Genomic DNA, 27,203 nt, shown 5'->3' with positions numbered 1-27,203 from the left:
ATCTCGGGAGAGAAGGAATGGGTGACGTTTCAGGCGGGACCCAGCCCCGTCCCCTGACATCAGTCTGAAGAAGGGTCTCGACCCGAAATGTCACCTATTCCTTCTCTCCCGAGATGCTGCCTGACCCGCTGAGTTACTCCAGCACTCTGTGAAACATCACCTATCCATGTTCTCCACAGATGCTGCCTGACCCGATGAGTTACTCCAGCACTCTGTGTCTACCCACAGTACTGGGTATGTGGGTTCTGCCGATCTGTGGCATCTCGGTGATGGTATCGGTGTAAAGGTCTGAGCGAGGGCAGGATTAACTGCTGACACTTGTCAGTTCCTGCCTTGCCCTATCAGGCTCATTGTTGTCTTGATGCAGATGTGAAATAGCTTTTGATATCTGGGGTAAAAATCCATTTATGAAGGGTGTAGTTCAATATTTTCACCTGTCCAACCTGTGGCACCTGCTGTGAGGAAGCTGGCTGTAGTGGGTGCATTATCAAGAGATCTTGACAGCCCAAATAAACAGCTGTTTGCAGGTAGAAAGGATATCTCAAAACTCGTGCGTTTCCATGTTAAGATGCTTTACGTTGAAAGTGCTGCATGTAACTATGACTTGGAGGCACGACACTTGCTTCTGCTGCCAGTGGGTTACTTGGGTAAACCTCATTTAGGGAGGTCGTATAACCCAACACCCCCCACCCCACTTTTAGCTCGAGCGCCAGAGATTACAAGCTGGCAAATATTATTACTGTTGAGTCTTGGGTTCATCTGTTTTTGTAAATTGTTGTTTTAAAAAATATATTTTATCAATATTTTTATTCTTTGGGGCGGTGACGAGACCATTCCCACTTTAGACTCCTGTCCATTTCATAGCAGAATGTGCAGTTTTGAATAAGCAACCCACTATGAACAGAAGCCGGAAGAGACTTGGCCTCTGTGCTTTTACTGTGTTCCTGCATTCATGAGGGAACTGCGTGCACTAGGCTTGGCACTGCCTCAGGTGTGTTGTGGGACTACGTGAACTAGGCTTGGCACTGCCTCAGGTGTGTTGTGCCACTGCCTCAGGTGTGTTGTGGAACTGCGTGCACTAGGCTTGGCACTGCCTCAAGTGTGTCGTGGCACTGCGTGCACTAGGCTTGGCACTGCCTCAGGTGTGTTGTGGGACTACGTGAACTAGGCTTGGCACTGCCTCAGGTGTGTTGTGCCACTGCCTCAGGTGTGTTGTGGAACTGCGTGCACTAGGCTTGGCACTGCCTCAGGTGTGTCGTGGCACTGCGTGCACTAGGCTTGGCACTGCCTCAGGTGTGTTGTGGAACTGCGTGCACTAGGCTTGGCACTGCCTCAGGTGTGTTGTGGCACTGCCTCAGGTGTGTTGTGCCTCAGGTGTGAGTGTACTTTGCTGCAGATCTTTGCTGCTATTGGCAGCAACGTTGTGCTGACGCGATGTCAAGGTGCAAATCCTTCCATGAAAATGAAGCAGAGCCACCAAGGTCCATTAAACTAATGGCTCGTGGCAGATTATCTCAATTCCTTGATACTATTGTCCTGATGGTACTAGACTGAGATTCTGTAACACTTTGACTCGTTCCCTTTTGTGAAGTGGGGCTGCTTTGGTTGTCCTGATTTGTACTGAGAGGCAAAGTCACCATATGCATCTACGTGTGTAATCTGTGTTAACCTTTTCTTTTTGTACTTTTGTTCTCCTTTTGGTGAATTCCTTTCTCTCCTCAGGTGCTGGCAGAGGGCTACCTGATGATTGGGATCGATGGGTCGGAGGCAGCCGATGGCTCTGACTGGTTTTGCTATCACTCCACATCGCCGTCAATCTTTCCCGTTGGATTCTGTGAAATTAACAAAATTGAGCTCACGCCACCCCGAGGTGATGCCTCTGTCACTAGGCCCAGGTTTAAACTCGTACACTTTGACATGTAGAAACTCAGCATGATGTGATTGATCAAGGCCGAGCAGATCTGACATTGCAAAGATTTCATGCTCTGTGATCTGCTTGTCCTTCAATGCGTGCAAGCTTGTATCAATATCATCTGGTGCCGAAACCCCTCATCCCCATTCTTCCCTCCAATTCACTGGGTGTTCTGCTTTGTGTTCTACCTTCTGTAAACTTGGGATTGTGTCACATTCACGTTTAGAGACACAGCACAGAAACTAGCCCTTCGGTCCACCGGGTCCGCACCATCCAGCGATCCCCGCACATTAGCACAATTCCACACACACTTGGGACAAGTTTTACATTTACCAAGCCAATTAACCTACATACCTGTATGTCTTTGGAGTGTGGGACAAAACTGAAGATCTCGGAGAAAACCCACGGGGAGAACGTACAAACTCCGTAAAGACGGCGCCCGTAGTTGGGAACGAACCCGGGTCTCCGGCGCTGCATTCGCTGTAAGGCAGCAACTCTACCGCTGCGCCACCTTGCCACCCTGTTGTCCTTGTTTATCTGTTGTCCTTGCTCATTTAACTCAGTGAGTCGTCCAATTCCCTGAACTCTTCACATCTGACACACTACGCCAGTTCCTAATTCAACAATTCCCAAGTCGCCGCCTTGTTTCCAAGTTGTTCCATCGCGTTGGCTTTTCCTGCCTGAACCTTGCCCATTCTGCGGTACTTACACATCTCCAGTCCCAGCTCCGTGCATGTCCTTGCGGCCTGGTTTTTGGCTGTGCCTAAAGATTTGGAATTCCCTCCTGAACTGCTGTGCCTCACGATCGCTTCCTCTGTTATTCAAGTGCTCCTTAAAACCAAACCTTTGGTCACCTGCCCAAATATCATCTTGAGTGTCTATTATCAATGTTTGTGATTTAGCTCTTTGTGAACGATAGTGGGTCGGTCATTCAGGCAGGTGGTGATTAATCTGCTGACACTCATAAAGTGTCTATTTTGCAGGTTACTCCAAAATACCTTTCAAATGGTTTGATTACCTGAGGGAAACGGGTTCTGTTGCTGCACCAGTCAAACTGTTCAACAAGGTAAGAGCACACTGTCAAAAATGCCAATCAGTTCTATCATTTCATACTCTATCTCTTCTAAAGAGTCATTTATGGAGCTTTTTTTTTAACCTTGCGCTGATACCATGAAAACTGTTATTTTGTGTTGAGATTCTGATCTTTATGAGGCTTGTACATACCTGTAGTTTTTTGTAGGAAAAAAACTGCAGATGCTGGTTAAAATCGAAGGTAGACACAAAATGTCTGAAGAAGGGTCTCGACCCGAAACATCACCCATTCCTTCTCTCCCGAGATGCTGCCTGACCCACTGAATTACTCCAGCATTTTGTGTCTACCTGTAGTTTTTTGTCTGGGATGTTTTTACATTGTGACCTTAGCTAAAAGCTGCTGAGTTTGCAGCCAGTCCTAATGGTGTGAGATGCCTGTTGATGAAGGTTTGTGGATCCGATGGCTGCTTGTATCACTTGTGTGGCAACAATCACGTTCTGAAGTGAAAATAATTGATTGTTTCACACTGAGTTAATGTATTAGGGCCACACACATGGGTGGCTTGAAATGTGTCCTTCATTCGCTATTGGGTTTATCCATCGTAACTAGGATCTCTGCGTTGTGGCAACTGTTCTCTGCAGTGCATGGTTAAGGAGGAGGGAGATGGGTCAGAGTACCCTCTGCTGATAGTGGCCTGATTGTGAACACCTTGCGTGCTTCAGATGTTGAATGAGATTGCAGTGTGACGTGTGACTGCCTACAAGTGCTGCAGTGTGAAATATTCCTGTGGTTTGCTAATACATGAACTGGAGCTCAATGTTAAGCTGGGCTGACAGAAACATATTTAAACGAGATTTCCAGCTGACCCTTGCTAACTTTGTTTTCTAACGCAGGAAGTTCCAAACCACGGATTCCGTGTGGGCATGAAGCTGGAAGCGGTGGATCTGATGGAGCCACGACTGGTGTGCGTGGCCACCGTGACTCGCATTGTCCACCGGCTCCTCAGGATACACTTTGATGGCTGGGAGGATGAGTACGACCAGTGGGTCGACTGTGAATCTCCAGATCTCTACCCGGTCGGCTGGTGTGAACTGACCGGCTATCAGCTTCAACCTCCAGCATCCCAGTGTAAGTGATCTGATCCTGGCAACTGGGCGATTCACAATCTCTCTGTATGTTTCACCCTGGAATGAATGAGCTTGGGCTTGAAAATCTGTGCCATCGCCAAGATGTATTTCCACTTGACGAACAAGGCCTAACATTGCTTCTGTCAAAACTCATCTACTGCTGAAACACAATCCAAGGACAGGTTGACCACAGGTTACCACAGCCTGACTCGTGTACAGCCCATGCATAAACATCCACAAGACTGGAATGGCAACCGTCGTGACATGATCTTTTAAATTGTGTGATGCTGTGGTTTCGTGCGGCCTCCCCTTTAGGGTTGCCAACTTCCTCACTCCCAAATAAGGGACAAAGGGTGACGTCACAGCTCCATGTGACCTCACCCGCCCGGGCGGCCGCCATTGGTGGAGCGGGAGCACGTGGCCGCTGGCTGGGTGAGGTCTCGTGGGGCGCGGGGCGGTGACATCACCCTTTGTCCCTTATTTGGGAGCGTGGAAGTTGGCAACCCTACTAATATGGGACAAGGGCGGTCCCGTACGGGACAAACCAATTTAGCCCAAAATACGGGATGTCCCGGCTAATACGGGACAGTTGGCAACCCTACTCCCCTTGTACAACTTCAAGGGGTGTTTGGCCTCTAGTGTTGTGATGTGTTTGGCTGATTAAGATGGCTGCTGTGTTTAAAATGTTGTGGGTCACGCTTGCTTGTCCAGGGCCGTTCTCACCTGGCCTTCGTCTGTCTCTAGCCTCCAGAGAGAATCAGACCAGTGTGATGAAGAAGAAGAAAGCAAAGTCCAGCCAGTACAAGGGCCACAAAAAAAGTAGGTGCACCTTGGTCATCCCCCCCCCTATTTATCTTGACAATTATGAATGTCATTAGCAAATGTCTTTAACACATCAGATGATAATTTACCTTTATCACCAGTATCAATGCCATTTCTGTAACTTTGCACAGAAGGTTTCTGAAGACATAGTCAGATCAATGTCTGTTATGAGCAGCTATGGCACTTCCTTCTTTCTCAATCAGGTCGTTCAAACAGCACCAAAAACTTTCTTTCATTGATGACAAAAATGTGAAAGGTCCTACACCTACAAGATTGTTTTCACTTGATCGGTATGTCAACTGAGCACAGTTCTGGTGAGTGTTTGATCACTGACTGTCCAGTCTGAACTGGAACTGGGCCGGTAATGACTTAACCAAGAGAATTTACTGTTCATAATGAATGAACCAGGGTGTGAAGGAGGGATATATCAGGCAAAATGCTGCAGATTCTGGAATTTTAACATTCATGTGACTAGTGGTGTACCTCGGGGTTCGGTGCTGGGCCCATTACTGTTTGTCATCTACATCAATGATTTGGATGAGAACATACAGGGCAAGATTAGCAAGTTTGCTGATGATACAAAAGTGAGTGGTTTTGCAGATAGTGAAGATGGTTGTGAACGATTGCTGCAGGATCTGGATTGATTGGCCAGGTGGGCAGAGGAATGGTTGATGGAATTTAATACAGAGAAGTGTGAGGTGTTGCATTTTTGGATGTCGGACGAGGGCAGGACCTACACAGTGAGTGGTAGGCCTCTGGGTAGTGTCGTAGAGCAGAGGGATCTAGGAGTACAGGTGCATTGTTTTTTGAAGGTCGAGTCGCAGGTGGATAAGGTGGTCAAAAAGGCTTTTGGCACTTTGGCCTTCATCAGTCAGAGTATTGAGTATACAAGTTGGGAGGTCATGTTGCAGTTGTATAAGACGTTGGTGAGACCCCATTTAGAATATTGTGTTCAGTTCTGGGCACCATGTTATCGGAAATATATTGTCAAGCTTGAAAGGGTTCAGAAAGGATTTATGAGGATGTTGCCAGGACTAGAGGGTGTGAGCTACAGGGAGAGGTTGAGTAGGCTGGGTCTCTATTCCATGGAGCGCAGGAGGATGAGGGGAGCTCTTATAGAGGTGTACAAAATCATGAGAGGAATAGATCGGGTAGATGCACAGAGTCTCTTGCCCAGAGTAGGGGAATCGAGGACCAGAGGACATAGGTTCAAGATGAAGGGGAAAAGATTTAATAGGAATCCGAGGGGTAACTTTTCCACACAGAGGGTGGTGGGTGTATGGAACAAGCTGCCAGAGGAGTTAGTTGAGGCTGGGACTATCCCATCTTTTAAGAAACAGTTAGTCAGGTACATGGATAGGACAGGTTTGGAGGGATATGGACCAAGCGCAGGCAGGTGGGAATAGTATAGCTGGGACATTGTTGGCTGGTGTGGGCAAGTTGGGCCGAAGGGCCTGTTTCCACACTGTGTCACTCTGTGAAGGGCCTGTTTCCACACGGTGTCACTCTGTGAAGGGCCTGTTTCCACACTGTGTGACTCTATGAAGGGCCTGTTTCCACACTGTGACTCTATGAAGGGCCTGTTTCCACACGGTGTCACTCTGTGAAGGGCCTGTTTCCACACTGTGTGACTCTATGAAGGGCCTGTTTCCACACTGTGTCACTCTGTGAAGGGCCTGTTTCCACACGGTGTGACTCTATGAAGGGCCTGTTTCCACACTGTGTCACTCTGTGAAGGGCCTGTTTCCACACTGTGACTCTATGAAGGGCCTGTTTCCACACTGTGTCACTCTGTGAAGGGCCTGTTTCCACACTGTGTGACTCTATGAAGGGCCTGTTTCCACACTGTGACTCTATGAAGGGCCTTTTCCACACTGTGTCACTCTGTGAAGGGCCTGTTTCCTCACCGTGTCACTCTGTGAAGGGCCTGTTTCCACACTGTGTCACTCTGTGAAGGGCCTGTTTCCACACTGTGTCACTCTGTGAAGGGCCTGTTTCCTCACCGTGTCACTCTGTGAAGGGCCTGTTTCCACACTGTGTCACTCTGTGAAGGGCCTGTTTCCTCACCGTGTCACTCTGTGAAGGGCCTGTTTCCACACTGTGTCACTCTGTGAAGGGCCTGTTTCCACACTGTGTCACTCTGTGACAAAAGCCAGAAATGCCCAGCAGGAAAGAAGTTGTCAATGAATTGTGGAAAAGGTTAAGCGTGAGAATATGAAGTGGGAAAGGTTGAAGATAAAAGTGTTCTGAGATGCAGAAGAGTGGTTGAGATGGTATTTTATAGACTCGTGTACCTCGCTACAGAGAAATCAGTTGTTGGGCATACAATTCAGTAAAATCCTACTCTCATAAGCATAATTATAAATGTGCCAAAGTGCAACAGTCGTAGTGTAAGAATAGTAGACTTCATGAGGCAGTACAGGGAGTGCATGGAATACACAAAGGCCCTGGGAAAGTGGGTAATGAATGTGCCAGGGTTGTGAGTGGGGAACTGATCGCTGCTGTTGCCTGCTACCTTGTGGACGATGCGTTAAACAATCTTAGTCCATTTCGAAATATCTGCCTGGGTGAAGTTAAGGTGCTTCACTGGCCTTGTGGTGTCTAAATCGTTTACACAGGGTGGCAAGCTTCTTCACACAGAAGACGGTGGTACCTGGAACACATTGCTGGTGGGGGTGGAGGCAGATGCAATAGACATGGGCACAGGATTATGGAGAGATGGCGATCAAGTACTGGGAGATAAGAGTTGGTCTTGGCACCATGTTGAACACCGATGTTGTGGGCTGAAGGGCTAACACAGACGTTGTGGGCTGAAGGGCCTGTTCCTGTGCTGTGCGGTTCTGTGTTCTATATTTGTTTGCACGTATCTTGCTTTGGGAGTTGGCTTTCACTTTCCAACACTCAGGGTTGAGCAATAAACAGTCAAGCAGTTTGCAGCCTTTACCTTGTGAATAAAATTAAACTCCACACCAAGGTTCTCCCAAAGCCTGTCGGGCTGGACTGTGCTGAGCCACTGTCTGTGTATGTTGATGTATGGATCAGGTTGCTGGGTGGGACTGGTGTGGATTGGAGGACGTGACGTATGGTGACTGTGCCCTTCACCCTGTGTTAGAGCAGTGGAGGGAGACGCACCCCAAGGTGGGAGAGTCCACTAGCCCCCCTCCAACAAAAGAGCACCTTCCCTGCACAGGACAGTTTGTTTTGACAAAGACTCCTCATGCTGTGTGATAAAGGTCCTGTGATGTTACTATGCTGAGAGATGGTGGGGTCAGAGTCGGTGCTGTGTGGGTGCTTGGCCATTGGAGAGGGAGTACGTGAGAGATGCCACCGCTGGTTGAAATTGGACAAACATTCTGGGTGGGAAGGTTGGGATAATAGGTGTGAAAGGACAGGGATGGGCAGGAAGGAACTGCAGATGCTGGTTTACACCGAAGATAAGACACAAAATGCTGGAGTAACTCATCGGGTCAGGCAGCATCTCTGGGGAGAGGGAAAGCAGGACAGGAATGATGACTCTGGTTGTGATCACAGCTGAATAATATCCAATGGTCCCCCTCTCACTGTACCAGTGACATAACTTGAGCCAGCTGCTGCCTTTAAAATGTTTGCAGCAAATGTTACTAAGTTGACTTGCCAGGCTGCAGGGAAGATGAATGGCCTGGAAGTACAGCTTCAAGATTTCAAGAGATTTCAAGATCAGTTTATTGTCACGTGTACCAATTACGGTACAGTGAAATTTGAGTAACCATACAGCCATACTAAATAAAAAGCAACAAGACACACAGCCACATAAAATAAAATATTTTAAACCTGCTGCACGCATTGCTGTGTGCAGCCTCTTTACGGGTTCCCATGCAGGGCCTCGGCTGGGAATGGCCCTGTCCACAAGGGTGAGGAGGTGGAGCGTGCAGGAGCAGCCCAGAGACGACCTGGGCCTTTGTGTATTTAACGATGTGTTAAGATAGAGTGGTTACTGCTTATTGTGATCATCACTGATCCATCAGTTCTCCCATGTCACCCCTTCCCTTTTCCTCCTCTAATAAGAATGGCCGGAAGGCATGTCCAAGGTAAGCCTCCCCTTCTGCTCAAAATGCAGCAGGTTCTGCCTTTGTCTAGCTCCTTCCTCCACCCCCCCCCCCCCCCCCCCCCACCTGCACAAACATGCAGTGCACACACTGGCACCGTGGGACATGAATCACCAGGTCAATGTGTCAGCACATGGCAGAGGAAGCTTTCCTCCCGACTTCATAGGTTTTATTTCTTCTGTCCCCCACCTGGTGCTCCCTGCCCTGAGAGAGTGTGGTGTGAAAGTGTAGACGGAGTTTCCTCTGCACTCTGCCACAGATTGCTCCTTTTCAACCAGTGTTGAAGCCAGTGTTGAAGCCAGTGTTGCACAGTGCTGCACGCTGAGGTAAATGTCCATCCTCCTTCCCCAGACAGAGCAGCAGGGTTTTAAATCCCGGCCACTGTGTCCAATGCCTTGAACATTGAAAGATTCAGAATCTCCCCCAGTCGGGAGATGATATTATTAACATCCCGTTCATGCTTGCACCTCCAGTGAGCACTCGTTAACCTGCTGCCTGCAACCCTGGAACTGTGCGAGTGTGTAATTCACCCTGCCCTCTGCTCAGGCACAGGCTGAGCATTCCCGCTCGACCTCAGCTCCCAGCTGTCTCTGAGCTCAGTGCCTGGAAGGCCGGCACTGCACTGCGCTGCGCTGCACTGCGCTGCTGCCCTGGATTCCATGTGGGCACCCTTGCTTTTGTCCTCGAGACAAGAGATGCTGTTGTGTGCAGAGAGGGAGTGCTGACAGGCGGCTGATCCTGGGCCTCGCCTGTTAGCTCATCCACGGAGCTTGGATTGCAAGGTCCAGTCCTGGGTGGTTCACAATTCACAATGGTTGATGGAAGCAGGGGAAGAAGCCACAAACATTGGTGAGGAGCTTCCAAGCAACCCCAGGATAGACCAGTGATACAACTAAACATGACTATGTCCTTGTATAAAATAAGATTAGTCATAAGATTAGTCGTAAGCTTAGAGCAGCCGTTCTGAACGCTATAATGAGAGCTTAACAAAGTTTGACCTGATGTTTAGAAAGGAAGAATCCAGTTGTGAAGAAGCCAGTCAGTGTGTCGATCATGCCCATGAGTGGTGGGAAAGGCAGGATTGTCACTGCCGAGCATGAGTTGACTCCTTCACATCGAACTCTTGCAGCTCAGGCAGGTGCAGAGACCCACACACCTCCCAGCACTAGCAGGCAGGGCAGTGCCAGGCTCACAACAGGTAATCCCATAGCTTCAATGAGAAAAGCAACTGTGTGTTTGTCATGAATCTTTAATACATTAATGGGATGTGGATGCTGTTGGCAAGGCCAGTGTTTCCATTGTCCCTGACGTTTGTGGCAGTGAATGGTCCATCTCGGGGCTGGGTCTGAGGTGACCACAGCAGACAGGCTGGGCAACTTTGCCAAAATACTGCCAAACCAGTGAGTATTGTTAAACAAAGAAGCAATAGGTTAATAATTAACATGACTACTAATGTCTTTGTCGTGTAGACTTCACCAAGTCACGTATCACACTGGGTGAATGACCCCGCTGGGATTCTGACACATTTCTGTGTTTCTGGTTGGGGTCTTGGTGCAGGAGCAGGAACATGGCCGCTGTGTTGCTGGGCCCAGTCATTGCCTTTCACTCTCCATGTGCAGTGTGGTCGGGCTCACGGCTCTCCCAACTTTCCCTCAAGCCCCAGGTGTGTGAGATGCTGGGTGGAGGTCTCTGACCGTGTGTAACACTCACTGCGTTACCCTCACTCACTGCGTTACCCTCACTCACTGCGTTACCCTCACTCACTGCGTTACCCTCACTCACTGTGCAGCGCGTTACCCTCACTCACTGCGTTACCCTCACTCACTGCATTACCCTCACTCACTGCGTTACCCTCACTCACTGCGTTACCCTCACTGTGTTACCCTCACTCACTGCGTTACCCTCACTCACTGCGTTACCCTCACTCACTGCGTTACCCTCACTCACTGCGTTACCCTCACTCACTGCGTTACCCTCACTCACTGCGTTACCCTCACTCACTGCGTTACCCTCACTGTGTTACCCTCACTCACTGCGTTACCCTCACTCACTGTGTTACCCTCACTCACTGTGTTACCCTCACTCACTGTGTTACCCTCACTCACTGCGTTACCCTCACTCACTGTGTTACCCTCACTCACTGTGCAGCGCGTTACCCTCACTCACTGTGTTACCCTCACTCACTGTGTTACCCTCACTCACTGTGTTACCCTCACTCACTGCGTTACCCTCACTCACTGTGTTACCCTCACTCACTGTGCAGCGCGTTACCCTCACTCACTGCGTTACCCTCACTCACTGCGTTACCCTCACTCACTGCGTTACCCTCACTCACTGTGTTACCCTCACTCACTGCGTTACCCTCACTCACTGTGTTACCCTCACTCACTGTGCAGCGCGTTACCCTCACTCACTGCGTTACCCTCACTCACTGCGTTACCCTCACTCACTGCGTTACCCTCACTCACTGTGTTACCCTCACTCACTGTGTTACCCTCACTCACTGTGTTACCCTCACTCACTGTGCAGCGCGTTACCCTCACTCACTGCGTTACCCTCACTCACTGCGTTACCCTCACTCACTGCGTTACCCTCACTCACTGCGTTACCCTCACTCACTGCGTTACCCTCACTCACTGCGTTACCCTCACTCACTGCGTTACCCTCACTCACTGCGTTACCCTCACTCACTGCGTTACCCTCACTCACTGCGTTACCCTCACTCACTGTGTTACCCTCACTCACTGTGCAGCGTGTTACCGTCACTCACTGTGTTACCCTCACTCACTGTGTTACCCTCACTCACTGTGCAGGTTGTTACTGAGCTTGCTGGGTCTGTTGTGGCAGCCAGGCCCGGGAGGCTGCACACCCCTTCTCCACCCCAGTGCTGCCATTAAACCCATCTGCTTTCAATTAGCTGTCTCCACTCACAGTCCACTTTGAATCTGCATCCACCCACCCCAGCGATCCTGCCTCCTGCATTAGCCGTTAGATTATTTCAGTATGCTATGTATTTTTAAAGTAGATACAAGAACTACAGATGCCGGTTTACAAAAGAATAGGCATGGGTAACTCAGCGGGTCAGACAGCATCTCCAGAGAACATGGATAGGTAACAGTAGATACAAAAAGCTGGAGTAACTCAGCGGGACAGGCAGCATCTCTGGAGAGAAGGAATGGGTGACGTTTCGGGTCGAGATCCTTCTTCAGACTTGATCCGAAATGTTATCCACTCCTTCTCTCCAGAGATGCTGCCTGTCCCGCTGAGTTACTCCAGTATTTTGTGTCTTTCTTCGATTTAAACCAGCATCTGCAGTTCTTTCCTCACATGGTATAGGTGACGTTTCGGGTCGGGACCCTTTTCTGACTGAAGAAAGGTCTCACCTCAAAATGTCATTATCCATGTTCTCCAGAGATGCTGCCTGGCCCGCTGAGTTACTCCAGCGCTCTGTATTTTTAAAACCTTATTTCATGTATATGGAATTGTGCTTTAGTTTTGGCCAGTTTTGCACTGTCAGTCGGCGGGTGTTGGTGCAGAAGGATGCAGGGATAAGTTTGAACAGTGCCAAGATGAAGTTTTTACTAACTGTGATTTCCCTATCGCCCAGTATCTGCTCACCAACAAATCCCCAGGCCACTCTGTCCTGGGAAAGTGCTTGTGAGTAGCTGGCATTATTAATCGTATGATTCTAACTCCAGCTGCTCACTGGGATGTTCGTCATGCTCCAGTAACTGGCTGTGTTATTTTGCCGTTTCATGTTGACCCACGGTGGTGTAGTGGTAGAGCTGCTGCCAGAGCCCCGGGTTCCATCCTGACTTTGGGTGCTGTCCGTGCGGAGTTTGTACCTTCTCCCCGTGACCGTGTCGGTTTTCTCCGAGATCTTCGTTTTCCGCTCGCACTCCAAAGACGTGCAGGTTAATTGGCTTGGTGTAAATGTAAATGTAAATTGTCCCTAGAGTGTGTGGGGTAGTGTTAGTGTGCGGGGTTCATTGTCGGTGCGGAGTCGGAGGGCCGAAGGGCCTGTTTCCGTGTTGTATCCTTAAACTAAACTATCATTTGCTCCTCTTTCCCCCACCTCTGGCCTTTGCGTGCCAAGCTCAGTATGGTGCCTGAGATGCTGATGGTGTGAGCAGCTCTTGCGCTCGATCCCAGGGCAAGCACAGACACTTTGCAGCTCCAATACAATGGGCGGCCACTGCAGCTTGGCAAGTCCCGAGATCCTGCCCACAACTGTGGGCTTCTGCTGTGCCTTAGTTGCTATCCCCACCCATGTCCCCGGTAAGTGGCCAGGAGTAGGTGGTTTGTACCTTGCTTCACATGCTGAGTTGTGCAACTGGAGCCACTTCTAACGCATACATCACCACGGTCTTCACACTGCAGAGGTAGTGGGTTGCTCTATATTGATCCATGGGTCTTTGTGAGGACGTACTATGTTGTGTGTGTGTGTGTGGGGACAGTATGTGTGTGTGGGGACAGTATGTGTGTGTGGGGACAGGGTGTGTGTGTGGGGACAGGGTGTGTGTGTGGGTGTGGGGACAGTATGTGTGTGTGGGGACTGTGTGTGTGGGGACTGTGTGTGTGTGGGGACAGGGTGTATTGTGTGTGTGGGGATAGTATGTGTGTGTGGGGACAGGGTGTGTGTGTGGGGACAGGGTGTGTTGTGTGTGTGGGGACAGGGTGTGTTGTGTGTGGGGACAGGGTGTGTTGTGTGTGGGGACAGGGTGTGTTGTGTGTGGGGACAGGGTGTGTTGTGTGTGTGTGTGGGGACAGGGTGTGTTGTGTGTGGGGACAGGGTGTGTTGTATGTGTGTGTGGGGACAGGGTGTGTGTGTGTGGGGACAGGGTGTGTGTGTGGGGACAGGGTGTGTGTGTGTGGGGACAGGGTGTGTTGTATGTGTGTGTGGGGACAGGGTGTGTGTGTGGGGACAGGGTGTGTTGTATGTGTGTGTGGGGACAGGGTGTGTGTGTGGGGACAGGGTGTGTGTGTGTGGGGACAGGGTGTGTTGTATGTGTGTGGGGACAGGGTGTGTGTGTGGGGACAGGGTGTGTGTGGGGACAGGGTGTGTGTGTGTGGGGACAGGGTGTGTTGTATGTGTGTGTGGGGACAGGGTGTGTGTGTGTGGGGACAGGGTGTGTTGTGTGGGGACAGGGTGTGTGTGTGGGGACAGGGTGTGTTGTATGTGTGTGTGGGGACAGGGTGTGTATGTGTGTGGGGACAGGGTGTGTTGTGTGGGGACAGGGTGTGTGTGTGTGTGGGGACAGGGTGTGTTGTATGTGTGTGTGGGGACAGGGTGTGTGTGTGTGGGGACAGGGTATGTGGATGTCTGATCTGGCCCTATGTTTCAGCCAGCAGCAGTAAACACCGAGACATCATCATCTGGTGACCAAGGCCTGGTGCCATCTCTCCACAGCGTTTACTGTCCACAATCAGGTGAGTGGCAAGCCCAGAACCTGCCTCCTTGCCGTTTAAAGCATTCGCTTGCCTCGCTCTGCATGCTTTGTGATCCATCTTTGCAATTGTGCGGGGTGGGGGCATGGTGGGGAAGCAGAGAGGACAGCTGCTTGTGGCGGTGTGGAAGGAGTGTGAGGTATCCTGGTGTTTAGGAGGGTGGGGGGTGGATGCTGTGGAGGCTGCTGCATGTGGGGCTTGTGAGAGCCCGTGCCATCAGCTGTCCTCAGTAAACCCGTCTCGTGGCCTGGGGGGGGAATGGGGGGTCACGGCAAGAGCATCGATGGGCTTGGCTAGGGATTAGCTGTCATCCTTCTGTGCAGGGTCCAGCATTGGCTCTGTGTGTGCTGGGTTACCATTTGAGAAGAGGGGAGGAAATGTGGAGGAGTTCAGGATTCAAGTCAGCATGGAAACAGGCCCTTCGGCCCAACTTGTCCGTGCCAACCAAGATGCCCCATCTATGCTCGTCCCACCCTCCCCCATTTGCCACATATCCCTCCAAACCGTTCATATCCATCTACCTGTTCAAGTGTCTTTTAAATGTTATTAGAGCACCTGCCTTAGCGATTGGCAGCTCGTTCCATTGTACCCACCACCTTCAGTGAAAATGTTGTTTCTTCATGATTCACATTTTCAACTTACTTGGTGTATAATTGGAATCAGAATATTTCTGAACTTACCATCCCCTCTGCATAGCCCAGTCAATTCTTTACGGTCAGACACTAATCCAGGGCTCTTTAAAAGCTACTATTGAATCAGTCACTCTCCACATTAAAAAGAGATTCCTCATAACATTTTAGGTAGACACAAAATGCTGAAGTAACTCAGCGGGTCAGGCAGCATCTCTGGAGTTTGAAGAAGGGTCCCGACCCAAAACGTCACCCATTCCTTCTCTCCAGAGACGCTGCATGTCCCGCTGAGTTACTCCATCCAGCATTTTGTGTCTATCTTTGGTTTACTGTAAAGCAGCATCTGTGGTTCTTTCCTGCACCTCCTATCATTTTCACTTCTTGTGCTATTTGCAAACATTTCCCTATTCCTTGACCCTGCAGCCAGTGGAACAGTTGTTTCCACTCTGCTTGTAACCTTCATGACAGTCAGTGTCTTACCAGCAGCTCTGCCTCACGGAGAACAGCCCAATCTGCCACAGAAGGTCCCTCATTCCAGAATCTCTTCACAACCTGTCTACTCGCTCTCGTCTTGACATTTTTGCTAAGTGTTGTGTGCTAAACTAGACCCAGGACTTTGGTTCTAATGTTGCATTGAAGTGTTTGTGACTTCCTAGCTCTTGCACTTTATGCCTCAAATCACTTGCACTTTATGCCTCAAATCACTTTGTGCATGTCCGTTGCTGTAGCCAAGCTTGCGGTCCCTGCATGATGGCTAACACATGAGAGGAGGCATTCTTGGATGCACAGTCCCTTTGTTAGATGTGATGAATCTTCACTGTTTGTGTTGTCTTCTCCTATCCAGTGAGTACGAAGTGAATTTTCTGGATGTCACCGAGTTGTGACTCTGAGCCGGAACACGAGGTGACATGAGGCAGCTAACGCGGCTACCTCGAGCAACAGTACGGCCTCAGCTTGTATCAAGCGAGAACCCTTGACCACTCCTTTTGAACTAGTTGGCTTCCCAACACAGGAGCTCATGCAGTGTGTGGCTGTGAGACAGGTCAGGACATTTCACTGTAACCTTGGACAATTGTGGTTCTTGGAGGCTGATCAAAGACTGTCGACTCTTCCATCTTGGATTTTCTTGTATATTGTACTTGAAGCTTTGTTGCCTGGTTGGGGTGGGGTGGGTAGGAAGAGAGTACGCCTGATCTCATTATTACCGATGTGAAATGCTCAGCTGTGTGCGTTCCATGCTGCATATCCAGGTGGGGCCCTGACACTTCCATCAACGCCATACTCCACACATGATCAACACGTTTGTTTTCATTTGGGGTTGAACTTGGTTGTTATGGTTTTTAAGTATGAACTTCAAAAACAGGAAGAAACCTCCCGGCCTGTTTGCAATGGCCCTCTGGACCAGCCGTCTCAGGGAGTTGCTGTCTGTGTGTGTCTGTCTTTGTGTGTGTGTATGTCTGTCTGAGTGTGTGTACATGTCTGTCTTTGTGTATCTGTATGTGTGCCTGTCTGTGTGTGCCTGTCTGTGTGTGCCTGTCTGTGTGTGTGTGCATGTGTGTGTTCCTCGGAGCCAGTGGTGTGTGGTAGGGGACAGACTGGGCCCTGCAAGGATGAATCTGACTGACATTTGTTAACTGATTCTTTTTTCTGGTGTGGTTCCCAGTGTCTGAGTGTGTACTCGCTTGCTCTGTACAGGTTCTGTATGCGTATCCAAGTTTTTGAATGCTGTTTAATTTAACGCTAATGAGTTCCTGAACTGAGTGCAGGCGAGTTGCTGAAAGGGGTGTCTCATATGGCACGATCAAGGTGCATCATGGCCAGCGCACGCCCGAGTTATGACTCAAGCACCTCGTAGTGTGTGCTTGGATTGGGTTGGAAATGAGCCATGCTCACTGGGAGGGCAGTCTTTCCACAAAGGCGGCCTTGGTAGGAGATGTGGTTGGTGGATCTTCAGACTTCCTTTCCAAGGAATTGGCCAGTGTTGATTCTTGAGCTGGAGCTTGGTGGTGTGCTGAGCTGGGGCCGGCGGGAGAGGGTGTGGGGTGATGGTCTGTCTGACCCATGCCACTGAACCCCCTCTGTACAGCGATGGCCAGTGATCTCCACCCTGCCGTGCTTAGATCCAGACCCTGACCCAAAGTCATAAACTGTGAAGGGAATGAATCCTGTTGTCACTTCACCAGAGAATCCCAGCCTTGCATCACCTGAACTCATTCATGGTGACACCCGGCAGAAGGAGGACCATGTGTATCACTGGGACAATGGAACGGTGCACGATGGGTTTTTAAAGAGCTCTCTTGTCTCCCTCTACCTTCACCTTTCGGGCTGGTTCTGTTGTGGGATTCACGTAGTGCAGATGGGGTGCCTTCTGGCCTCTCCTCGCCAGCACTTTGCTGAGCTCTCCTTGGGAAGCTGTGGGATGAAAGGCGCTGGGCTGGTGTGGCATTCCAGAGAGTGGGTCATGGCGTGATGACAGGTTGCATGAGCCTGCCCAAACCAGCCGCTCATTACACCTGGCCCCATTGTATATTTTGTGAATATAATCTCCTTCAGCGTACCATTTATAATTTGAAACCATTCCCAACCCACTTGTAAATCCTGATGGATGGAACCAGCCTGCGCCATCTCGTCTCGCTCCTCCTTGCTCGCTGTTTCTGACACTGGATATAATCAGCTGTCACCGTTTCCTTAGTTACCTTCCTTTACCTTGGAGTTGGTCGGTAAGTGCTTGGTATCAGGAGTGCAGGTTGGGTGATATGCAGCTCATTGCCTGTTCCATGTCCGTTATCTATCGTCATGAACCCAGCCTTCCCGAATCTCCGGCGTTCTGATCTTGGTCTCGAGTCCCCCTCCCTTGGTGATGCCAGTTCCTTACTCCGAGTGCAAGTGTTCTAGGGTGGTGCCAATCACCCGGGGCAGCACAAACAGTGTCAGTCGTTTTTTTACACAATGTCAGTTCACCCTGATTTTTGTAATACGGTGCTACATGAATCTTTAATATGAATCATCTTTTTCTTAACCGAAGTGGGTGGGGTGGGTGGGAGAGATTTTGAGAAACTGATTTGATTCAGGAAACTTCTTTTGATTCTCTTCCTGTTGTAGAGTCACACAAATTTTGATAGAATTGTAAAAGGGAAAAATAAAATAAATATTCATAGTTCCTAGAAAATCTTTTGCTGCTCCTGAGAAGTTGAAAGGTGCAGTAATGTAGCTAATGGTGGGGTTTATACGTGTTTTCTCTATGTATTTTGATAATCTGAACCGGTTGTTGTACAAATGTAATCTTTCCTTTTTACTTGGTACAGTGACTGTTGACAAGTTGTCCAGTTTTTTGGCACCTACTTCCAAACAGAGGAATACTTTTCACTAAAACATTAAATGCATTGGTCACAGATTTGTGTACAAACAAATGAAAATTGTTCACTAAATGGCCATTTTTTACACTTAATAAAACTTTTAAATGCTTAACAGCTGCTTTTCATTCAGGCAACCTCTCTCTCTCTCTCTCTCTCTCTCTCTCTCTCTCTCTCTCTCAATAAATCGGCATAAATCCCATCGGATCCTGGGAATTTATCCATTTAACTGCTCATCAAGTGCTCCTTAATCTCAAACTGCCTTTGTATGTTACTATTAATCTTGGTATCTTGTTCACAAAACATCACCCATCCTTTATCTCCTGCCTGGCTGGCTGAGTTACTCCAGCACTTTGTGCCTAACTTTGCTATAAACCAGCATCTGCAGTTCCTTTTTACAGTTCAAGCCTATGCCAACACCTAGAATAATCCACCCCCCACCCTGATACCCCTGTAACCAATTCACAGATGCCCAGTAAATATCCTAACTTATTGGGGTAACGTAGTGTTCTGTTAACTTATCAGCACCATATTGGAGGGGTCAGAGCTGAGCTCAAGGTGACTGGAGCAGTGAGTTTGCTGCACCACATCCTAGATCATTAGAACCGCTGATATCTTGTTTTTAAATTGATTTGAGTCAGTGGCTGTCTGGCATCATGCCTTCATGTGTAGGAAAGAAAACTGCAGATGCTGGTTTAAATCGAAGATGGACAGGTATGTAGGTTAATTGGCTGGGTAAATGTAAAAATTGTCCCTAGTGGGTGTAGGATAGTGTTAATGTACGGGGATCGCTGGGCAGCACGGACTTGGAGGGCCGAAAAGGCCTGTTTCCGGCTGTATATATATGATATGATATGAAAATGCTGGAGTAACTCAGCGGGTCAGGCAGCATCTCTGCAGAGAAGGAATGGGTGACGTTTTGGGTCGAGACCCTTCTTCAGACTGAAGAAACGTCACTCCTTCCTTCTCTCCAGAGATGCTGCCTGACCCGCTGCGTTACTCCAGCATTTTGTGTATGCCTTCATGTGTTCTCTCTGTCAACCATGGCCGATTGTCGGCTTCTGCTTTCCTGGTTTAGATGCAAAGCCCTAGCTTCATGGTGAATGCTATCGCTGGAAGGCTGGCACATGGGGCTCTCCCTTCTTTGTCTATTAAGATTTCTTATTGACACTGACATAGGAAATGTGCAAAAATGAAGTGAGTTATATGGTTTGGACAGGCAGGAGGAATTTAATTGACAAGACTGGAGTGGCATATTTTCCACATCTTGAATATAGTAAGGTGAATCGGGAATCTTGGTTAGAGAACAAACACATTGCTAAAGGTAGACACACAAAATGCTGGAGTAACTCAGCGGATTAGGCAGCATCTCTGGAAAGAAGGAATGGGTGACGTTTCTTCAGTCTGAAGAAGGGTCTCAACCCAAAACGTCACCCATTCCTTCTCTCCTGAGATGCTGCCTGACCCGCTCAGTTACTCCAGCATTTTGTGTCTCCCTTAGCAGTTTTTTTCCCCCTTCAAACACATTGCTAAAATACTGTGCAATGTGCTGAATTCTGGTCACATTTCAGAAGGATTGAGGCAGCTGATGGGGCTGGACAGAGACTGGAGTAGTCAACAGATCAGGCAGCATCTGTGAGGTGGCGGGATCCAAATTGAGGACTGTTAGTTGAAATCCACTTGGACAAGTCAGGGCCACAGAGGGAATGGACAGATGACCTTTGGGGTCAGGGCCTTTCTTCTAACCACTGTAGACTTGTCTCCACAAAACCACTCTTTGAAGGATTCAGAAAATGTGTTCTGTGTTCAGTCTTAGTGTGGAAACAGGCTCTTCGGCCTAAAGGGCCTGTCCCACTTAGGTGATCTTTTTGGCGACTGCAGACGACTGTCAAAGTCGTAGCAGATCTCCGAACCTTTCTTCTACCCGACGACAATGCCGAGATTACACCGTCTTTGGAAACATCGCAAAAATTCCCACGCTGTCAATGCTTCTCCGGCGTCCTGGTTTTCGCTGAAATCACTGACAAGTCGGTAAGTACTTGAGTGTTTTGAACTATAACACCTTGTATGGGTCACATAAAAACCAAGCTTCACTGTAACAAGGAATAAACTGGATTTACTTCCAGTTTACTAATAGCTGTATTAAAATTTTTTTTTAAGTGGTTCAGTGGATTTTTGTGAAAAGTGTGTGGACATTCTTTGAAAATGTAAGGGAGATGCATATCTGGGTTGGGAGCCCACTTTAAATGTAATGGCTGAGGCCAAAAACATCGCAAAAATTCCCACGCTTACCTGACCGTCAAACTGTCACCTCCAATCTACCTGTCAAATGTCCTGACGGTAAATAAATTGGTTAAACACCAGCATTTTATGGTATTTTGAAGTGACTTTACTGATTTTAATATGTGCTTCTAAATGCATCTAAGAGAACCTAGCAAACCTGGGGACAGCATGCGACAGCGATCGCAATAAGCTACGATACCTGGCGACAAGCCAGCTGTCGCCAAGAGATTTCAAACCGTTTGATTTCTCGGCAATGCGCCGAGATCCACTACGATCTTTGGAAGACTCCTCACGATCGTGCCCGTGACATCCCGGTGAACGTTCGGCGACAGCCTAGTCACCAGCAGTCATCGCCTACGTGGGACAGGCCCTTTACTTGTCCACACCAGCCAACATGTTTCACCAACCTGTGTTTGGCCCATATACCTCTAAACCCTGTCATATCCAGGTACCTGTCTGTTTCTTAAACATTGTGATGGTCGCTGTCTCAACTACCTCCTCCAACAGCTCGTTCCATCCACCCACCACCCTTTGTGTGAACAAATTACCCCTCAGGTTCCTATTAAATCCCCCACACCTTAAACCTATGTGCTGTGGGAGTCAGACACTGGATGTGAACAACATATAACCTGCAGTTACCGATGCAGTGGAAGGGATTGATGAGTGAATGTGTGGCTGTTTCACCTCATCAACAGGAGCCCCCTGCTGTAAACATTCAAACATTCACCCAAATCCACAACCACTGAAAACTCAATATTCACAAACATCGCTTTTAAATGCATTTATTATTGGGTTGGTCATTCACCACATGATACATGGAATAGGTACAAAATAGAATGTTTGAGACACGGTCAGAATGATGGAGAAGCTGCAAGGTGCGGCCAGGGAATGATTCACTCATAGATCCAGTCGTGGGCACAGTTCTTATAGTCCACAACCTCCTCTGGCTTGAACCAAAGGCTGATCTCCTTCTGTGCACTCGATACAGAGTCACTACCATGGATGATGTTCCTGCAGAGAGAAAAACACACTTTACAAATAGGCTTTTGCCCTCGTGTGTGGCGTGTGACTGCACCCAGATGTGGACTGTGTGGGCACCCAACATCTGCAGAGATTTGTGGCACAGCTTGCTCCAGTTTGTTCACGTACAGCACATGCGTTAGGCATCCCGAGGCAGGAATGGGAAATGGTCAGCGATAAGAACTTTGGGAGGGTGGAGAAAGTCATATTCTAGAATGGCTTTACCAACATCAGACAAGGAATGTTAATGTGATCAGCAGGAATACTGCAATCCCCGATACATAGATCAGTATGGCACATCAGCCTACAATGACTGTGCTGAACCCAATGCCATCTCCTCTGCCTGCATGTGTCCATAGCCCTCCATTCCCTGCTTATTCATGTGCCTGTCCAAAAACCTCTTCAATGCCATGATCTAATCTGCCCCCGCCAGCATGTTCCAAACACTCACCACCCACTTGCCCATCTCACCATAAAGCTGAGCTCTCTAATCTTTGACATTTCCGCCCTGAGAAAAAGGTCCTCACTGTCTGCCCTATCCATGCCTCACTTTTACAAGCTTCTAGCAGGTCTTCTGCATTCCTGCCGTCGAGCAGCCCTGTAATGCACGGTATGGTGGGCACTGCCAACTCACTCCCTCAGGAGCACCTGTGGAGCAGAGGTTCAGCCGTTGACGAGACCTCCCCGTTTCCACATCGGCCCACGCCAGCATGGCTCAGCGACTCACCTGCCAACCTGAATACAGAAGTCCCCACGGATGGTGCCAGGCTTGGAGTCAGCCGGGTTGGTCTCACCCAGCATCACCCTGCCGGTCTGCACCACATTCAGACCTTCCCACACCTGCAGCAGAAAGACAGATGAAAAAAAATCCTGGCCACCGCACAGACACACACGCGCGCACAGGTAGACACGCACAGGCACAGACACACGCATAGACACACACACACACACCAGCTCCAAGCCTATCGCCGAGGTGGCACACTATTGGAATGTCACCAGGGATGGGTCCTGGCTGCACCCACACTCATCATTTACCACGGCCTTGACCTCTGCCAAGGACAGAGGGATAACGACCACACCACCCACCAGGTCCCCCACACCACCCACCAGGTCCCCCACACCAGCACCATGCAAATGAGGCAAACACTCAAGTAACTGTCGATCAAGGCTGCTGTGTGCAATAGAGAACAGCACAGGACCAGGCCCTCAGCCCACAATGTCCGTGCCAAACAAGATACCAATTGTCCTGCCTCCACAGGCACCTTATTCCAGATACAAACCATGCTGTGTGAAACATTTACCCCTTTAAACCTCAGCCCCCTCACATTAAACCTGTGCCCTTTTGTTTGAGACACCTCTTCCCCAAGAGACAGACTCCCACCTACCCTATCAATGCCCCTCATAATTGTGTACCTCTCTTGTCACCTCCCAGCCTTCTTCTCTCCAGGGTCCCAGAATCCCATGATAACTCAAGTCCTCTAATTAGGGTTGCCAGCTGTCCTATATTAGCCGGGACATCCCGTATTTTGGGCTAAATTGGTTTGTCCCGTGTGGGACCGCCCTTATCCCGTATTAGTTGGGTTGCCAACTTCCTCACTCCCAAATACGGGACAAAGGGTGATGTCACCTTGTCCCGCATTTGGGAGTGAGGAATTAGACAACCCTAACTCTAATCCCAGCAGAGAACATAGAACAGGAACTTCGGCCTATGTTAGTGCTAAACACGATGGCCTGCACGCCCATGAGCCCATCTAAATGCCTTTCAAACACCACTATCATATCTGCCTCCACCCCCACCAGCATGTTCCATGCATCTACCACCCTTTGCAAAAACTTCCCCTGCAACTTTTAAACTTTTCTCCTCGTACCTTAAAGCTATGCCCTCTGGTCCTTGACACTGAGGGAAAAATGGTCGACTCTATCTATGCTTCCCATTTTATATACTTCTATCAGGTCTCCCTTTAATCTCCAACACCCGTGAAAACAATCCATTTGTCCAATGTCTCTTTATAGCTAACTCCCTGTAACCAGGCAACATTCTGGTAAACCCTTGTTTGGATCCTCTCCAAAGCTGCCACATCCTTCCTATAATTGGGCGACATGAACTGCAAGCTGCACTCCAAATGCAGACTAGCCAAGGTCTGAAAAGGCCGCAACATGACTAACTGACTCTTCTACCCAATGCCCCAGTCACCCTCTAACTCACTCAGCACCCCCAGCACTTGCTCTGAAAGGCAGCTCCAAGGCTGTGCAGCAGTCAAACCAGTCCCTGCTTCCCCTCTCAACCCCCCCCCTTCCCCCACTAGTCTTCCTGTCTCCGACTACATCCTATCTTTGTCCCACCCCCTCCCCTGACATCAGTCTGAAGAAGGGTCTCGACCCGAAACGTCACCCATTCCTTCTCTCCAGAGATGCTGCCTGGTCCACTGAATTACTCCAGCATTTTGTGCCTACCTACAATAACTAGGCCCACAGATCAAGATAGTTCAAGACATCTAATTTGAAGTCTCTTGAGCTACTGACTTACCATGGCAACCACAGGTCCAGAGTTCATGTATTCCACCAGTGTGGGGTAGAAAGGCTTTTTGGAAAGATCGCAGTAGTGTTTCTCCAGCAGAGCTTTGGAAGCCTGTGAAGAGAGGAAGCAATGTGCATTCAGATGCGTGTAGGACCCGAGGACAACGTACAGTTTCTGAGCCACCCTGTCACTGCCTTCAGTGTGTGACTGGACAGTGCAAGATGGGACAGGGAGAGGGAGCTTTACTCCTTGTCCAGCCTTTGCTAAGAGTGTGTTGAGTGGCACAATCTGCAAACAGGGAAACCGTTCCCGTGGCAGGCCTGCACAATAATACTGCACTATTATTGCCGGTTTTGAGATTTTCCAATGTTTTCAAAGATGACTCACCCACCCAACTGGTGCCAGTGTAATTTGTCATGCAAGGAAGTGTTAAATAGACTGGGCCTACTCTACAATTCAGGAGAGCGAGAGGTGATCTCACTGAACCCGACAAGGTTGAACTTTCCCCATCTGTGTCATCACAGTCTCAATAAAGGGCCAACTGGTCAGGACAGAGATGAGGGAAGAGCAGTAAATATTTGAAATTCTCTCCCCCTGGAATCAGCACCAGTGCCCAGGCAAGGACCCACAAAGAACCTGTGTTAGACTTTAGAGATACAGCGTGGAAACAGGCCCTCCAGCCAGTCTGCGTTGACCAGCGATCACTCCATGCACGAGCACTATCCTATACACTAGGGACAATTTACAATTTTATTTACCAATACCAAAACCAATTAACCTACAAACTTCCATGTCTTTGGGACGTGGGAGGAAAGCACAGCACCCGGAAAAACCGCAGTCACAGGGAGAACGTACAACGTCCGTGCAGACAGCATCTGTAGTCAGGAGTGAACCCGGGTCTCTGGCGCTGTAAGGCAGCAACTCTACCGCTGCGCCACCGTGCTAGGGCTCAAAGTGACAGCCAACAAGTGCAGCGTTTGCAGAACGAAGGGGCCTGCTCAGATGGTAGTGCAATATAACAGGGCCACACAGACACGTACCTTAAGGAATTTCATGGCGACCAGTTTAAACCCCTTCTGTTCAAAGCGTTTGATGATATCCCCCACGATCCCTCGTTGGACTCCATCTGGTTTCACAGCAATGAAAGTGCGTTCCTGGCTTCCCGACATGTTTCTAGAAGATCATACACAAACATATCCATGAAAGCGGGCAGGGTGACTGGCCACACCATGAAACCTCCACTGCATTCCAACCAGGCTTCAAATATCCCAAACTAGTCACAAGGAACTGCAGATGTTGGAGTCTTGAGCAATGCACAAAGTGCTGCAGGAACTCAGTGGGTCTGGCAGCATCTGTGGAGAGAACGGACCGACAACTTTTCCGGTCCAGATGCCTGAACTGAAATGTCACCTGTCCATTCCCCCCATGGATGCTGCCTGACCTGCTGAGTTCCTTTAACACTTTGTGGCCTAAATTAGACAACCTTGTATTCCCTGGAACAAAAGATAATTGATTTTTCTGTTAATTTTTTCCCAGTTCTAGGGGGGATCAGACCTTTTTTTACCAGGTGGGGGTGGAGGTGGTGCAGAGAAAAGCGGACAGAACCAAACCTCAGAATATGGCTGTGGAAAGGAAGGATTCTCAAACAGCTCTGTACACAAGGGTCAGAACAGAGTGCTATTCCTTCAGGAAGCATCAGCTGCATTGAACGTGGATAAATGGCTCAAGGTGGAAATGTGCAGAAGAGATTCACCAGGTGCGATCTGAGCTTGTGGGCTTTAGTTATAGGGGGTGGTTGGATAGCCGGGGGTATTTTTCTTTGGAGTTTAAGGGTGACCTTAATGAGGTCATGGATAAAGTGAACGCTCAGTCTTTCCCCCCACAACAGAGGATTATAAGACAAGGGCTCAAGAGGCTTATGGTGAGAGGAGGGAGATTTAACAGGAACCTCGGGAACCCACTCAGAGGGAAGTCGCATCTGGAATGAGCTGCCAGTGGAAGCGGAACACGAATGGGTTTAAACAGCCACACAGACAGACAGGATACGGGCAAAATAGGACCAGCCTAGGATGGCTGGCATGGACAAGGTGGGCCGAAGGGCCAGATTCACTGCGACAAGACGCTGACTGAGGGGAGAGGGCCGCTCTACAGCCGGGCTGGAGGGGCTGGGCAGCCGGGGAGCGGCGGCAGAACAGACCCTGGCCCGACCCGGTAAGAAGCTCACAAGGCCGGGAATGTGGGGCAGGACATGCCGGGGACGGGAGGAGGCAGCGCGGGGCCGGGCTGGTGCGGGGCTTACAGTGTCGGTGTGAGGGTTATTGGGCCTACAGTCCGGGGCCGGGCTGGTGCGGGGCCGGGCTGGTGCGGGGCCGGGCTGGTGCGGGGCTTACAGTGTCGGTGTGAGGGTTATTGGGCCTACAGTCCGGGGCCGGGCTGGTGCCGGGCTGGTGCGGGGCTTACAGTGTCGGTGTGAGGGTTATTGGGCCTACAGTCCGGGGCCGGGCTGGTGCGGGGCCGGGCTGGTGCGGGGCCGGGCTGGTGCGGGGCTTACAGTGACGGTGTGAGGGTTATTGGGCCTACAGTCCGGGGCCGGGCTGGGCGCTCACCCGGCGCCGCTCCGCCCGGGCTGAGGCTGAGGCTGAGAGTGAGAGCGCGGCGTCAGCCGGGAATGTGTGGCCCGGCTGGGGGAGGATATGCCGGGGACGGGAGGAGGCAGCGCCGGGGTGGGGTGGGGTTGCTGGGGTGGGCTGTGCTGGGCCTGCAGTGCGGGGGCAGGGGCGCTCCATTACCTGTCCTGTGTGCCGTGCGGGGCCGTGCTGTACCGGGCTGTGCTGTACCGGGCTGTGCCGTGCGGGGCTGAGGGCGCGGCGCCGCCGCCGGCATCGCTTTATATCGCGGCCGGCCGGAAACGGACACTACCACAGCGCGGGGACGAGGAGGGGGGAGCTCCATGGTGGGCGATGAGCGATAACC

General features: G+C 49.9%; 2 protein-coding genes across 8 annotated transcripts in view; one reads left to right on the top strand and one right to left on the bottom strand.

Annotated features, from left to right (window-relative positions):
* The window catches only part of mbtd1 (mbt domain containing 1), a 44,348-nt gene extending 26,269 nt beyond the window's left edge, over window positions 1-18,079 (top strand). The window contains exons 12-17 of one of the 7 annotated variants that reach the window (XM_078401492.1): window positions 1,723-1,870; window positions 2,896-2,978; window positions 3,839-4,073; window positions 4,817-4,891; window positions 14,332-14,409; window positions 15,901-18,079. In XM_078401492.1, coding sequence (XP_078257618.1) covers window positions 1,723-1,870; window positions 2,896-2,978; window positions 3,839-4,073; window positions 4,817-4,891; window positions 14,332-14,409; window positions 15,901-15,914 — 633 coding nt within the window. In that variant the 3' untranslated portion in view covers window positions 15,915-18,079. Of the gene's footprint in view, window positions 1-1,722; window positions 1,871-2,895; window positions 2,979-3,838; window positions 4,074-4,783; window positions 4,892-14,324; window positions 14,410-15,900 lie in introns of all 7 variants that reach the window. The other 6 variants (XM_078401490.1, XM_078401494.1, XM_078401489.1 and 3 more) reach the window with 6 other exon arrangements.
* Window positions 18,080-21,449: 3,370 nt separating this feature from the next.
* Window positions 21,450-27,154, bottom strand: LOC144594666 (nucleoside diphosphate kinase). Its single transcript, XM_078401487.1, has 5 exons — window positions 27,020-27,154; window positions 25,271-25,403; window positions 24,240-24,341; window positions 22,440-22,552; window positions 21,450-21,703 (listed from the first exon to the last, which is right to left on the bottom strand). Exons 2-5 carry the CDS (start codon window positions 25,397-25,399, stop codon window positions 21,586-21,588), a joined length of 462 nt encoding a protein of 153 aa, XP_078257613.1. The 5' UTR covers window positions 25,400-25,403; window positions 27,020-27,154; the 3' UTR covers window positions 21,450-21,585.
* Between the last annotated feature and the right edge of the window lie 49 nt (window positions 27,155-27,203).

This window comes from Rhinoraja longicauda, chromosome 6, assembly GCF_053455715.1.
Source record: "Rhinoraja longicauda isolate Sanriku21f chromosome 6, sRhiLon1.1, whole genome shotgun sequence".
NCBI classification, from domain to species: domain Eukaryota; kingdom Metazoa; phylum Chordata; class Chondrichthyes; order Rajiformes; family Arhynchobatidae; genus Rhinoraja; species Rhinoraja longicauda.
The sequence above is the reverse complement of the archived record's forward strand: the minus strand, read 5'-3'. Positions and strand labels throughout refer to the sequence as shown.

Bases quoted from the DNA above. Each gene is read 5' to 3' on its own strand.
- LOC144594666 (XM_078401487.1), bottom strand. From the start codon at position 25,399: ATGTCGGGAAGCCAGGAACGCACTTTCATTGCTGTGAAACCAGATGGA. The intron at 24,342-25,270 runs GTACGTGTCTGT...CTCTCTTCACAG, and splicing joins TCGCCATGAAATTCCTTAAG to GCTTCCAAAGCTCTGCTGGA. The intron at 21,704-22,439 runs GTGAGTCGCTGA...TTCTCTCTGCAG, and splicing joins TTCTGTATTCAGGTTGGCAG to GAACATCATCCATGGTAGTG.